Source organism: Bos indicus, chromosome 2, assembly GCF_029378745.1.
Source record: "Bos indicus isolate NIAB-ARS_2022 breed Sahiwal x Tharparkar chromosome 2, NIAB-ARS_B.indTharparkar_mat_pri_1.0, whole genome shotgun sequence".
NCBI classification, from domain to species: domain Eukaryota; kingdom Metazoa; phylum Chordata; class Mammalia; order Artiodactyla; family Bovidae; genus Bos; species Bos indicus.
In genome coordinates, this window is record NC_091761.1 from 54,576,023 (window position 1) to 54,590,986 (window position 14,964).

The following is a 14,964-nucleotide window of genomic DNA, read 5'->3' on the forward strand; positions in this document are numbered from 1 at the left end:
ACTGTGTAGAAAAAAAGAAAAAAAAATAATGCAGCAAAAGTTCAAAATGGTTCAAGGAACGCTTTTAAAGAGAGAAATCTACACAATAAAACTGCCGAGTTTTTGCTTTATGGTTCCCTACTTAGGGGGTCTCTTTCCATCCACCTTCCCTTCTTATGCAACGGGTGATGACATTGGGGGTTTGTTTTGTTTTTGTTTCTGCTGAATCACTAAATTTTCATCTTTGTCCCCAGGTACTACTAAACATAAAAGTTAAAGGTGCAATTCAAAAAGCATTGCAATTTTTGTGGCAAGCGTAGGGAACCATTTCCCTAAAAGAAGCCCAGTTACTCGGCTCGTCGTTCCTTCGGAGGAAGGAAGCTTCCAGGGAGCAAAGGGATCAAATGTGCTTTGCCTAGAGAAGCATCTATCTCAGCTCTGGTGGCTGCTAATTCCGAACTGGCTGTTAAACGCGGAGCTTCCTAGGCTTCTGGCTGGCTCAGCCCAATGCAGAAGTCTCCCTCCCTCCTTCTCGAAAGACCCAAATCCCTACAGACCCAGCTTGGAGTTACTTTCCCTTCAAGGAGACTGAAATAATTGTGATTTGTGGTGCTCTCAGTTCGCGGTGGTATTTTCCTGTTGTGTTAAATGCCTCTTACCAAGTAATAGATGTGATTTATGTGGACGATGGAGGGGTACGTGGTGGATTCGGTGATTAATCAGTGAATTCCCCTCCGCTGGCATCTCTCACTACCCCTCTTTGCGTGATGTAAGATCAGACGTACTCTGCATTGAAAAGTCAAGACACACGAGCGGCTCGCTCGCGCTCACACACACACTCTCTCCCCCACGCGCGCGCATCCGTACACCTTCCACATCCTGCTCCAGGCAGGAGAAGGCGGACTGGCTGGGCTCATTGAGCTGAAGAATTTCCAGTGACATTTGTAAATGACGCTGCTCGATTCGGGGCTCCGAGCCGCGGCCGCCGCCGCCGGGCCGAGGATACCGCCGAGCAGTCTCCGGCTCAGGCTTCCTCCCCGGGCGACCACGATGTCCGAGTTTCTCCTCGCCTTACTCACTCTCTCGGGATTATTGCCTGTCGCCAAGGTGCTGACCATGGGAGCCGACCGAGGTAAGGAGAAAACCCCTCCCCCCTCCTTGCCCCATGTCTTCCTTGGCTTTCCTGCTGGGCGACGCTTGCATATAAGTGAGTGCGAAACTTAAGTCCTTGCGGCCCCGCTACCCGGGACCGTGGGCCACTGTGCGCTGGCCTCGTGGGGGGTGAGAGGTGCGGTGGGGGTGGGGGGTGTCTCCGAACCAGGAACCCTAGTCCTCGGCTCCCCCACAGCTTTTTCTTTTGGCCCTTTACCGGTCCTGATTTTGTCCCCCCGGGAACGTTTGGACTTGACTGCGCGCTTCTGCCCGCGCATCCCAAGTGCTGCAGATGTTGGGATCAGAATTCGCTTTCCCAAGACTTCCCATCGCGCTCACTTTCTGGGCTTCGAGCTTTTGCGGGCTCAGGGTTCTCCGCGTTAAGTGTGTGCTTCCTTAACTATCTCCTGGGTTAACTTCCTTTCCTAATGCACCCAAGGTCTCGGGAGAGGGGAAAGCGGAGACTCCAGCCTCTTTGGTTTCTGGAGCCCTTTTCTGGGGCAAATTCATTCGGGTCATCAATAGAGAATCTGAAGCTTTGGCGGAGCTTCTGGGCATAAGCACCTGCTTGAACTTGACTTTTTTGATTCCCGAATGTCTGTGGCTCAGCTTTTGGTGCCCGGAGACGCTAACCCATCGCTGGCTTCTTGCCCTTGCTATTTCTCCAAACAGCTGACAAATGATAGAAGTTTAAAAGGGAATCGGTATGGGGAGCAGAGCAGAAAGGAGAGGAGGTGGACATTATAATAAACCTGAATTTGGTAAAGTTTGATCTGGAAACCCAAGAATCTCTGTGCAAGTTTCATAATCTTTGACGAGTCAGACCGGTGGAAAAAGAAAAAAAAAAAAAAAAAGTAGATCAATATTTGAGTCATTGGCATTGAAATGGTTAACTGTTTAAAGTAAAATCACAAGTATCATAGATCTAGTTTTGTTTTGTTTTTGTTTTTAAATCCTAACATGAGTTCGTATTGACTAATATATTTTGGTTTGGGGGCTAATGAGAAAAAGAGTAAGAAAGATAGAAAACGTACCCAGATCTCAATGCCAAGCAAATAGGCAGAATGTTGCATTGGGAGATTCAGTGACTGTGTTTATGGGTAGCAAATTATGAAATGACTAAAAAGGGTTGCTTCATTAATGGAAAGAACAGGGAAATGAATTGTAGTGTTTCTACTCACCTGCTCTGGACAACCAGATTATACCCTTTATAGCATACCCACATATGTCATTTCCTTTACCAGTAGTGAGACTAATATGAGTTCCTTTAGAAAGTCTGACATTTACTGAGTGATAATCTTTTAAACATATCTTTGCCACCTAACCACTTAGCTTCTGAACTTGCCTTAACTTGCCTTGAAGTTGGTCTGGAATAGTTGAAAACTATACTGATAAATGGAAGCACATAGCTTTGACTAGAAATGATGATGTCTTTGATCTGGAACAATCAGCTCTCAACCTTTCTTAGAGAGAATGTTTGAAGTTGGACCAGAGCAGATGAACAGAATGAAGCTTTTCAGTCCTGTGTGCTAGCAAAATAGAATGACACTGGCAGATACTGCTATGGGGCTCTTTCTGTGTGAGTCTCAATTCTCCAGAAACTTGACCTCATCTGGAATTAAGTTCCCAGTTTTTCTGTATGTGTTTATGAGGAATAGGGCCATTGCTACAATGATTGGAATGAATACTGGATAGAATTTCAAATATACAGACCCTTAACTTTCTTCTGAGATAGAAAACTAAATAAAAGGATTAGAATTTGATGTCCATTTACTTCCAATAAGGAGAGAGATATATAAGACAGAAACAGGGCATATGGAAAAGGATGGTTACTCTTTCCTAAAACTGAAATAGTGCCTGATTGTATCACCATGCCAGCATAAGAAGTGCCATACTGGAGAATACAAGTAAAATAGTTATGGACCAACAGTTAACCGCTATTGTACATATTTAACACAACTTTCAAAATTGTTGTAAAAGAGCTAAAAATGCCACAGCTGGCTATCAAAATTGAAAAGGGTGGGTCCCGTTTGGAAAAAGGGGGAAAAAAGAGATAGAGCAATCTTGTTGAAAGAGGAAAAGAAAGTGCTGCTGCATTATGACAAACTTCTCTTACTGAAGTGCTGAAACAGAAGATATGGGAATATAAACTCAAGAAAGAGGTTAATAAGATGAAGCCTTCTGCCCAGGCTTATGTCAGTTGTCCTTGAAGAACAGAACAGGCCTGTGAATTACACAGGTGTGTGTTGTAGTGCAAGACCTAACTTCAAGCCAGAAAATGAGAAAACACTTCCAGGTCCTCCAAATAAATATTAAGTAATGGGTAGCTTCTTAAGCCGCGTGAACCAGATGGTTGCATTACCCTATTCCTCCATTTCTCTTCCTTTTGTGTATAAACTCAGTATTTTTTCAAATAGAAAAATACTTGAACTTGTATGCTTGCATTCAGTTTATGCACACACACTTGTCCTTTAATTCTACATTGTTTATTTTTTTTTTAGTTTGCATTGATTTTGGTACAGAGTTAAGCTGATGTACATGTCAGTTTTTATTAATTTCATCACATCTGAAAAAAGGAAACATCTTTGTAACTCTTAACAGCAAAACTTGGAGGATAAATCATGTTCACTTAGAATCAACCAGTGTGTCATATAGCAATGTCATATCACATCAAAGTATTGCTTGATAAGGATTAAGACTTAAAAGGAAGTATATTTTAAATTGTCAAATTTTTTGAAAAGAAAAGGGATTGAAAGAACTAAAGCTAGTCTCTTTTATGTTCTTGAGTCTGGCAAGATGTGGAAACGTATTTCCAAATAATTAAAGTTCATGCTGCTGTAATCATTTAATCATTTAAATGTATATGTCTATAAAACCATCTAAAACTGGCAATCATGTATGTTAAAAATTTAATCTCAAAGAAGAATGGGCTGCTAGCCGTGTCTCTTTATATTCCAGAAAAGTTAAAGTTTTGTTTTTAAGAGGTCTCCATAATCTTTGAGTATTCCTGTCTCTCTCTCAAGCTCAAACTGAAAATGTTACAAAGGACAGGAAGCAATAAAAAAATAAAGAAAATTTTCAGTGTGTTGAAAGAAGAAAGTATGTAAATTGCAGAAAACCGAATAAGGGAAGGAAAGAAAGAGGGCAGAGGGGAGAATTCCGAATACTTTCAGGAAGAGGCTGAATCCAGATTAATCTTCCTAAAAGAAGAGATTAAAGTATCTTTTGACAAAATAATTTCTTAAGGTAAATGTTGTCCACTGATATCATAATAAATATCCTATGGAAATGTTTACAGTATACAAATAAAGAAACTTCCATCAATGTGAGGCTGGATATAACTAAATCTGAAGAATGAAGAGAATACTGCAGAAAACTTAAATGTTTTAACTGTGCTAGGATTGTTACATGGAAGTGATTTGTTTAAGTGAATGTGAAAGAAATATTTTTAGAAAGGGTGGTGGGTGAGGGATATAGTTGATATATTCTTTAAAATGAGACTTATTTGTAAATGCTACTTATTATTCACGGTAGAGTCTTGCAGAGATTTTTAGTTTCCAAGTGCATGGGATCTAGGACATTAGTTTCTTTCTACTTGTCTTGTCAATCTCTTTTCAGAGCCGAGTGTGTATCATTAAGGTAGGCGCCATTTAGAGTCACCTGGACTTAACATGATTTAATCTTTATCAAAATTACAATGATGAGGGATTTCTGTGTCTTCCCTCCATTCTATGTTTTTTTCCCCATGATTCTTCTTTTAATTTTCACATCTTCTATGAAATATAACCTCTTTCTTCAATTTCTTCCTAGTTGAAGAGATTCTGTGTAGTAAAAGGTACCAGGCAGATGTATTGATACATTTCTCTATCTTCTGAGGCTCTCTGTCAAAACAGTTCTTGTACAAAGGAAACACTTTTCTTCATTCTAGATGGATACATTCAAAGAAAGTAGAATTAATACTTAAAGTTAATCACGATTGTCCCAACATGATGTCATTAGTTAAATTAATTTAGCAGTAAGTAAAACCCACCTGCTATATAGATAGATCTTCTTCAAAGAAGATAACTTCTTTGAAAGGACTGCCTTGGTGCCCAGAACCTATAAAAACACCACTTTGGCCTGGAAATTGGAGATAGATTTTTAAGTGAAACTTTTACTTTTTAGAAAATTTTCAGACAATATATGTCTAGTTTTGTGATGATCACCTCCTTAAAAACGTTATGAAATGAAAGTACTTTGAGTTATTTTTCAACTCCTAACATGCAGTATTCTAATGAGTGAATTTCCATTTAATACGTAATTTGTTGTAACAGAATCTGACAGTTGAGGAAATAAATGTCAAAATGTATTTGCCTTTGAAATGGCTATAATTATGATGCACTCAACGTGTATAATTTAAAACAATGTATTTAGTAACTGTACTTCTAAAGAAAGTTGAGCAAAATATTGACTAGTTTCATAGTGAGTTAGCAAGAATATATCCTGGACCGAACCTATATCAGGATAGAGTTATGTTTACTCTGATTACTTCAAAAAACCTTCTTTATAGTCTCTGAAGAAATCTAGATCTTTATATTTAATTGAAAAATAATAACTCAAACCTACCTTGATACATAGAGACCACAATTTTTTTTTTTTTTCTGGTGGGACAGCAAAGGCAGAATAATTGTAACCAGTCAAGCAATGCTCTTCCGTGGAGTTGCTTTCCATCTTCACACGGATTGTTATTCTCCAAATTTCACCTGTATAACAACCCATTGAAAAAGAGGCATAAGAATGAAGTTGCAACATAGCAGTCACAAATCTAACAATCTACAAGTCTTAGGGGCATTCTACATTTGTTTTCTTTTAGGAGATAGTTAGCATTTATTAGTTGCTTGGAAAAAAAAAGTTCCATTATTTAAAATTCAAATACAAAATCTTGGAAATATCTCTAAATATTAGAGTTTAAGTTATTTTTGTACTAGTTCATATATGTGCAAATGAATATCTTTAATCTACATGCTTTTGAAGAGTATTGCGCTTGCAATAATATGTATTCACTGTCTCACTATTGTGTGTGATCTCATTTGAATAAATATTAATCTCTCCAACTACATCTGAACACTATATTTTAGAAGAGGGAATGAAGTCTTCAGAAGATTTTGCAACACATCCGAACAAGTAAGTTTAGACCTTCAAAATTTATATGCTTTTTTCTGTTAGAAGTTTTTCTGCTATAAGCTGCCTTCACACTTTTAAATCTGTATTTTCTCCTCATAAATGATTTGGTAGCCTTCCTTCCCAGCCCCCCAGCATAATTACAAGGCTAAGTTAGAAAGTATATATTATTTATTGCTCTGTTTTGAATTCAGTGATACCAAAATATAGTTTCTTTCTCTCTTTCCATTCTATTGATTTAGTCTGTCTCTATACAAGCTCAATTATTTTGACTGAGCTTTCTGACTAAACAAATTGGTTGAATTGCCTAGGAACTAAATGAGCATCAAACTACTAGATAGTAGCCAGTCCTGGTAAAATAGTAAAATTGATCTTGCATAAAAGCTTAAAATTAAATTTTATGGAAAACAACAATGTATTTCCCTAAAAGACTTATACATGATACTTCCTATCTATGCTTTGTAGAGTAAATCAAATGTACCTTTGCTGTTGTGCAGTTCGTAATAGGCAAATTCATTATGTTTGGTAGTAATTATTTATTTATATCATGGGGTAGCATAAGAGTTTAAAGCAGCATTAGGATATTAATGGAGAAGGCGATGGCACCCCACTTCAGTACTCTCGCCTGGAAAATCCCATGGACGGAAGAGCCTGGTGGGCTGCAGTCCATGGGGTCGCGAAGAGTCGGACACGACTGAACGACTTCACTTTCATTTTTCACTTTCATGCATTGGAGAAGGAAATGGCAACCCACTCCAGTGTTCTTGCCTGGAGAATCCCAGGGATTGGGGAGCCTGGTGGGGTGCCATCTATGGGGTCACACAGAGTCAGACATGACTGAAGGGACTTAGCAGCAGCAGCAGCAGCAGGATATTAATAAATACATGCTCTGAATTTATTCCTGTAGAGACAAATGCTACTTTATTGAAAATTGGTTTGAAAGTTCTTATTCTTCTTTATTGGCCTTGTTTATTGAGTTATTTTTTCAAAATAATTTTAAAAATAAAATATATTTCAAAGTCAAGACTCTCAATATAGAATATAAAATGGAAATCATTACAGTGATAAAGTGGACAACAGTGTTTAGTGTGCTTTTAAATATGACCAAAATAACTTTCTCACACAGTCACATTAACTTTGTTTTAGTCTGCAATTATATGTCCAGTTGTGGTTAAAAAAATGTAATGGTTTGATTAAATAAATGCACCCACTCATTTGTTGCTGATTTGCAGGTAGGTCAGGTTCTTTTAATTATCATCAGGGGAAAAGGCTAATGCTTTAGTTGGTAACGATGGTGTCACTTAACATTCTTCAATAACTCTGCCACTCTCATTTGTTGAATAAGGATATATTATCTACATTTGGAATTTCTCATATATTCCAAAGTAGTTGTAAATAAAAAACACTTGTAAAAGGTTTCTTTACCTATAGGAACAATGAAAAATAATTTCAGTTTATATAGTCATATCTGTTTAATCTTATTTTTTCTCAGAAAAAGTTTGAATATAGCCATGACTGTATAAAAGTTTTCCATTTACATGTGAATAATATTGTAACTATGCCCTTTATACAAGACAAGTTGGAAAGTATCTTTTCATATATGATTCTTTCTAACTTTTTTAAGCAAGAAAAAAAAATCTTGAAGAAGATAGAGTGGGTTGCCATGCTAAGATCCCATTTTATCTCACAATGCATTCTTATTAACAGTCAGACATCTCTTCCTGAAATGCACGCACCTCATTGTCCTGGCTGGCTTAGCCTTCAGACCAAAGACAGGTATTGTTGAAACATGACCTCATTTTAGTCGAAAGAATACATTTCTTCTTTAGGTAAGATCAAGGTACCACAAACCGTCTCTTGTTTTATTCTTGCAATCAATAGGACATTCCTTCCTAACTTTTCCCCATTGCATTGACATCCTTCAAGACTTCCAAAATGGCTTTAGAATTATGAATACGATTCCTTAAGAATTTTTTTACTGCTGAGTTTTTCTTTAATGACCATTTGCTCATCTTAGCTCTTTCTTCTTAAAATGAGAAAAGAAAACTAAAGATACAGAGGGATGGAGAAGAAGAGAGCTAAAACTTCTGGTTCTCGTTGCTTGCTTTGGGTGTTTCTGGGATATTTTAAGATATTTGTGAAAAAGAAAAACGGTCGAATAAGGCTGATCGACAGAAATGAGTTTAGAATGATTGTTTTCCTTAGAAATTAGGATGTATAAGGAAAGGAAGGACAAAGATGCTAAGAGAGAAAGCCTTGGCAGTAAGAATTTTTTGAAGCTTCAATCTGCACAGATCAGGTAACAGGCAGTAAGGAACTACTCAAACATTTGCTAAAATATAATTTGCTAAAATTTGCTAAACTATAAAATTTTGAGATTTACAAAGATTTTGGTTTTTAAATAGATAATCTAAGACCTTGTGTGCATTTTCTAAAATTGTTAATTATATATTTTATTGGTATGACCATGCTAAAATAAAAATTATGCTTTATTAAAATATTCCACTTTATTCAACTCTATTAATTTTTAAGGCATTTTTCTCATAATTAAGCTCTGAAAGTACAGTGATAATGATGCCAGCTCATGGGTGAGATTTTTGCCTTGTCAGGTGAAACTATTACAGATTATGTCTACTGGACATCCGTATTTATGAGACTTCCATTAAAAAAGAACTAAGATTTATAGGTAGAATTGCTAACCAGAATTCAGGCCCTTTTGCTGAGTCCTTGTATCACTGTCATTCTAACAAAAGGGCTAGCAGTTCATCAGCAGCATGCTGATGGCCTGTTATACTCGTGGTGTACAAATCTTACTTAGGGGAAATGATAGTGACTTTATCCAACATTGACCAACATTAAAAATAAGTAGAATTAACCAAAATCTTAGGACTTTTCCCCATTCCCCTTGCTTGCTTCATTGCTGGGAGATCATAAGGTTATGAAAAGCATGACAGTTTTTATTTTGTATGTATTTTAATCTGAGTGCCTGTGAAACACTGTTAAAGTTTTACAGAAAACTTTTCCAACTAACTCTGAAAAGAGAGACCTGGTAGTGTCTCTCATACCTTCCATGAATGCAAGGAAGACAGCATATGTGTAAACATCTCACACATTGGTGTCTCATTAGATACATACTCATTATTTCATTAATTATACCATTAACTTAATGTAAATTGCTAAGAGCAGAAGAAATCCATTGTGTTGTAAGGGCACTTTAATTTTTTTCTATTTTTTCCTCCTGAAATCATATGATCCCTGAAGCAACTCATGTGGTTGGTGGTCATTCCTTTATTTATCCATCCATTCAACAGATTTGAGCAGAGATCTGCTGGGAGTTGTTCTGGAGGTTGGGAAAGAAGCAGGTGAGCAAGTTAGACAATGTAACTGGTCTGTCTGAACTTACATTTTAGCTTATAAAAATTTTAGTGTGGGAAGAGACAGACAATAAACTGACACATAAGTTAATACATAATATTTTGTGCTAAGTAGAAAGCAAAATGTATTCAAGAGAGGTGCTCTGGGGATTGGTTGTAATCCAGACGTTTTTGTGAAGGATAACATATTTGCTGAGATAAAAGTGATGTGAAGGAACAAACTATGTGTGGTTCTGAGGGAGGAACTTTGCATGTAAACCCTTGAGAAGAAGTCATGATTTTGGCATTTTAGAGAAAGGAAGAAGGTCTATGTGCCTAAATTTCACTTTGTGTGTTTCAAAGAGATGAAGAATGGGGAAAGGGGCATTTATGAGTAGGTCAGGAGGATTATGCAGATCAGAGTGGGGCACTTGGGTTTTGCTCTCATTATAATAGGCTGCAATTGAATGTTTAATCGGAGGTGATAGGACACAACTTTATTTATGAGATCATGCTTGCTACTGAATAAAAAAGGACAAGAGACCCAGTAAATACAGTTAAAGGATTATTATAACTGCTCAGGAGAGATGGCGGCTTAAACAACAGGGTAGCATTGTAGATGAGGATGAGATAGAAGAGTGACTCATCTTTAGGAAGATTTTCTATAACAATGAATGCAGAACCTTTCAATAGATCAGAAGGATAAGGCATGAAATAAGCCTTAAATTATCATCTTGGGAGGTAAAAGTTAACATTCTAGGTTATTTAGAAAAGAAAGCATTTTGTTTTATACCACCGCTTATTGATTCGTATGAAATGTGTCATGGCATGTAATGGTCACATGTAGACCGGGCAATATTGCTTGTCTTTTCCCCTATATTTCAGAATTATTACTACCATCTTCCCTATTACACATATTTCCCCATACCATGTCTGTAATATGGAATTAGTAGAATAACTCATAGTATTCTTTGGGAGTTTAGTTAAAATAATATACTTAGTAATATGCCGGGCATTGGTAAATGTGGCAGCAACTGTTTAGTTATTTCTAAAAGTATAAACTATCACAACAGCAGAAGGAAGGGGCATTGGCTTAAGTGTAGACTCATGTGATTTTTTTTTTCTTGAGGAAATTCTCAGTATTTTCAAGGAAGAATTCCTTTTCCATTACCCCAAGTCCTTGATACAATTGAGAAGAATTTGTGCTGACAGTCACCATTCCCACTTACGAATATTTGATTAATGGGATGAAATTTTAAGGGAATTGCTATTGGCTATATTCATTACCCTCCATGGAAGTGCCAAGAAAACTTTGGAAGGGAAAGGGGTGTTGAAAAGTGGTGGGGGACCTACTGGATAAGAGTTTATGACCTAATGGTTATTCCTCTTGGTCAGTCAGCACCCTTGGATGATTCTTTTGTACTTATCCACACACACTCACTGAATAAATGTTGTAGTTCCTACTATGTACCTATTTCAGTGTGATTTGTAGACTGGAGGCAGACATGAGTAAACGACATAAACCAGAATAAGCAATAAAAACACTAGTAATTGTACATCTTTGGATTTTCAGGGAAGTTATTCTTATAGCTACAAAACAAACCCATTTGGGTTTATTGAGTTCTTGTTGGAGCTAAAAAGGGAAGAGGGAGTGAGAGGAGAAAAAAGAACAAGGAAAGAGACTTTTTTTGAAACTGATGAAAAAGAAAAAAAAATAACTTTTTTATTAGGAACTACAACATTTATTCAGTGAATGTGTGTGGATAAGTACAAAGGAATCATCCAAGGGTGCTGACTGACCAAGAGGAATAACCATTAGGTCATAAACTCTTATCCATAAACTCTAATACTTTGGTCACCTCATGCAAAGAGTTGACTCATTGGAAAAGACTCTGTTGCTGGGAGGGATTGGGGGTAGGAGAAGAAGGGGACGACAGAGGATGAGATGTCTGGATGTTATCACCGAGTCAATGGACATGAGTTTGAGTGAACTCCTGGAGTTGGTGATGGACAGGGAGGCCTGGTGAGCTGAGATTCATGGGGTTGCAAAGAGCTGGACATGACTGAGCGACTAAACTGAACTGTTAATATTAAGCTGAATAAGCCATTTTAGGTCTTAGTTATTAGAAGATTGTTTCAAGATTTTGTTCCATTGATTTTTTTTTTTTTTTCATTGCTCTTGTTTTTTTTTTTTTTTTTGGATCTCTTTTTTGTTATCTACCTTGAGAAGAAATCAAACTTTAGTTTTAAAACTTAATTTTCAAGTCTGCATTCCAAAGTATAAGCTTAGCCCCAAATATTTTCACTGAGTTTCTTTTTAAGCTGTATAGGCCATCTATTAACCAATAAAATCAACTTGAGATAATCAGCCCTTGTAGACACTATTTAGTTTATATAGTGAACGGCAGCATTATAGAGGACATACTTCACTCCAACCTGAGAGATTGCCTTGGAAATGCTACATGACCATTACAACTAATTTAAAAAGATAACTGCTTTCTTAATTTTCAAATATGGTATGCCTTAAGATTAAGAAGAGAAGATGTGTACTAAACACACATTAGGTTAAAATAAAAAAAGATCCAGAGCTTAGGCATTTATAATTTCAGAAATGCTTAAATAAGATATTGAAGCCAAAATCCCAACCAATTTATTTGTTGTGTAAAGAGCTTACCTGGAGGTTTAGTAGACATTTGCTAGATGCCTGTGCAGAAATCTAATTTGTATGTGACTTTAACTTTAGTTCATTTTTCATGCACATTGTCAAAAGCCCCTTTAATAATTTGGCTCCAAGATTTCAGTACAAAATCAACACTATGCATAGGAATAAGTTAAGTATGAGATAAATACCAACATTTTATTAAATTTTAGAGTGCCTGAACCAAATGGAATTGAGGCTGGGAGATTTTGCATTAATATTTAATTTGGGACCCACTGTAAATTTGTTTGCTGTGTACTCTAGCAGAGGGGTGCCAAAAGTTTGGAAATAAATTAATCGGAGTAATTGAAAACAGCAGGAAGGGGAAGGGTTACTTGTATATTAGTGAGTATGAGGCATGATTTATGCTCCTTGACTAGAACTCTGCTCACATCACACAGAGGTCTGCTAAACAGCTTTTTTTTTTTTTTTTTCCATAAGGAAAGTACTTTGGGAAAAGGTTCAAAATGAGTATAAGGGGGTTATTTATATTTTAGATAAAGCAAAAAAAAAGTATTGATTGCATACTCAGAATAAAAGGCATTTGGGCAGGACATGTTGTGACCCCTTGGAACAGACTTCAACGTGCTATAAAGAGCCAAGGAAAATAAACAAAGCTTATTCAGATAACAGTTAAGCTGATGAGACACCTGAAAAATCTACCAGTAGAAAGAAAATCACTTAAATCAAAAATAAACTTTCAGTTATTGAAGCTGCTTGAGTTCACCAAGGTTTAGAGATGAATGCCAAAGAGGATTAGGAAAACCCTTCCGTGTGAAGTAAAACAGTAATGGCTCTATCATAGCTTTGCAAACTCCTGCTTGAGAGTCACTGTGTAAGTAAGAGTTGAACTTAGTATACAGTAAAAGCAATCACATTTCTTTAAAACACAGGAAATCATACAAAGGAACCTGAAGCAGCAGTTCTCCCCAGCACCTCTCACGCAAGCCAGAGAAAAGGATAGGCAGCATTTCCTCTGTAGTTTCACCAAAGGAAACAGGTTGACTGGCTTCTGAGATTCCTAGACTCAGAGAAAAGACTGCTTTGTTTTCTTTGCTCATCATGTTAAGTGAAGGCACTCAGACATATTTGACTAACCTTTATTAATTAAAGGGCAATATATAGGGCAGGTTTTACAAACAAAAACGCATACAGCCAAGTCTGGTCAGAGGTGCCCTGGCGACATGTAAATTAGGGAACACCCACCTTTTCCAAGGGGTAGCTGATACTGCAGCAGATTGTGGGCTGTCCTGTGAATGTGGGCAGAGGATTGTCCAACCTTTAGAAATTCAGGAGAGACCAGGAGTTTTGATTTTCATGCATAATTCCCTATGATTTAAATATTGTCCCTCAAGATTAAAAAGAAAGAAAGAAATAACATTGTGGGGGTCAAAAAGCATCAGCTGATAGATTAAGAGCCAGACTGACAGCTGTGACCCACTATGGAACCCCTGAGTTGCAGATATCAACAGAAGGTTAGACTGGATCACAATGAATAGACAATTTACTTGGTGCTTTACAGACAAAAGGTGGCTCTAGAGAGCTGAGTGTAATGCCTTGAAATTTGTAATGCGTTATTGTTTCAGCTCATGGCTAAGGGAAGAAGGATACTAAAGATTAATTTCAACAGTGTCCAGTATCTCTGCCTTGACAACTTCCTCTCCCCTATGAAACATAAAGGTAGAATCTGGGGAGAAAATTGAGCACAGAGAAAACTCTTAATGAGACTTTAGAGGTTAGTAATATTAGAGTCGGTTGTGACTTAGGAGGGAACATGCCATGGAAAGTTGTCTAAGAAACAAAACCCTCTTAATAATGACGAGGGGATGCTATGAGGATGATTTCTGTCTCATAACCCCAGGGGCTTCATGGAAAATATTCTACCTGATAAGTAACAGCCACATGGTGAAAACAAAATTGCTATGCCACACACTACACATGGATCATTATTGAAATGTAGAAGAGAAAAAAGATCAAAAGGGAGAAAAAAATAGAGTGAAGTGAATACGGCAGAGGAATGGTCCTGATGAGTAGACAAATTCTCACGCTGAGACACAAATGCGATCACATTTAGGTTTGTGTTTCATCTTCTGTTTCCTCAGGAAAGCTGTGACCTAACAAGAGCCGACTGTGTGCTCTATTGCTGCACAACATCTCTAGATTTCCTACCAGTGTTCACATAGGCAATCGTATATCCAACTGCTTATTTGGATTAGTTTTTTAAAGCATTTTTCAAAACTTTTTACTTTGAAATAATTTTAGACTTACAGAAAATATAGACAACTAGTACAGGGAGTTCTCATTTATCTTTTCCTTGGATTTCCCTGATGTTAACATATTGTATAACTGTGATAGAGTTATCAAAACAGACTTAACATCCATGCTATTCATTATTAACCAAAGACTTTTTCTAGATTTTACCAATTTGTTTGCTAATGACCTGATTATATCTCAGGAGCCAATCTAGGATTCAAATTTACATTAAATTGTCATATTGCCTTAGACCTTCAATCCATGACAATCTCTGTCATTAGTTTACTTCCATCTCTTAAACTCATTTGAAGAATCCTGGTTATTTTTTTTATAGAATGTTTCACAATTTGGGTTTGCCTGATAGTTTCT

At 36.9% G+C, this 14,964-nt stretch overlaps 1 protein-coding gene across 1 annotated transcript in view; it reads left to right on the forward strand.

The window, feature by feature from the left end:
* The first annotated feature begins 261 nt into the window (after window positions 1-261).
* Window positions 262-14,964, forward strand: part of LRP1B (LDL receptor related protein 1B) — a 2,167,013-nt gene continuing 2,152,310 nt past the window's right edge. The window contains exon 1 of the mRNA XM_070768349.1: window positions 262-1,111. Within this exon, the coding sequence (XP_070624450.1) occupies window positions 928-1,111 (184 nt within the window). The 5' untranslated portion in view covers window positions 262-927. The remainder of the gene's footprint in view (window positions 1,112-14,964) is intronic.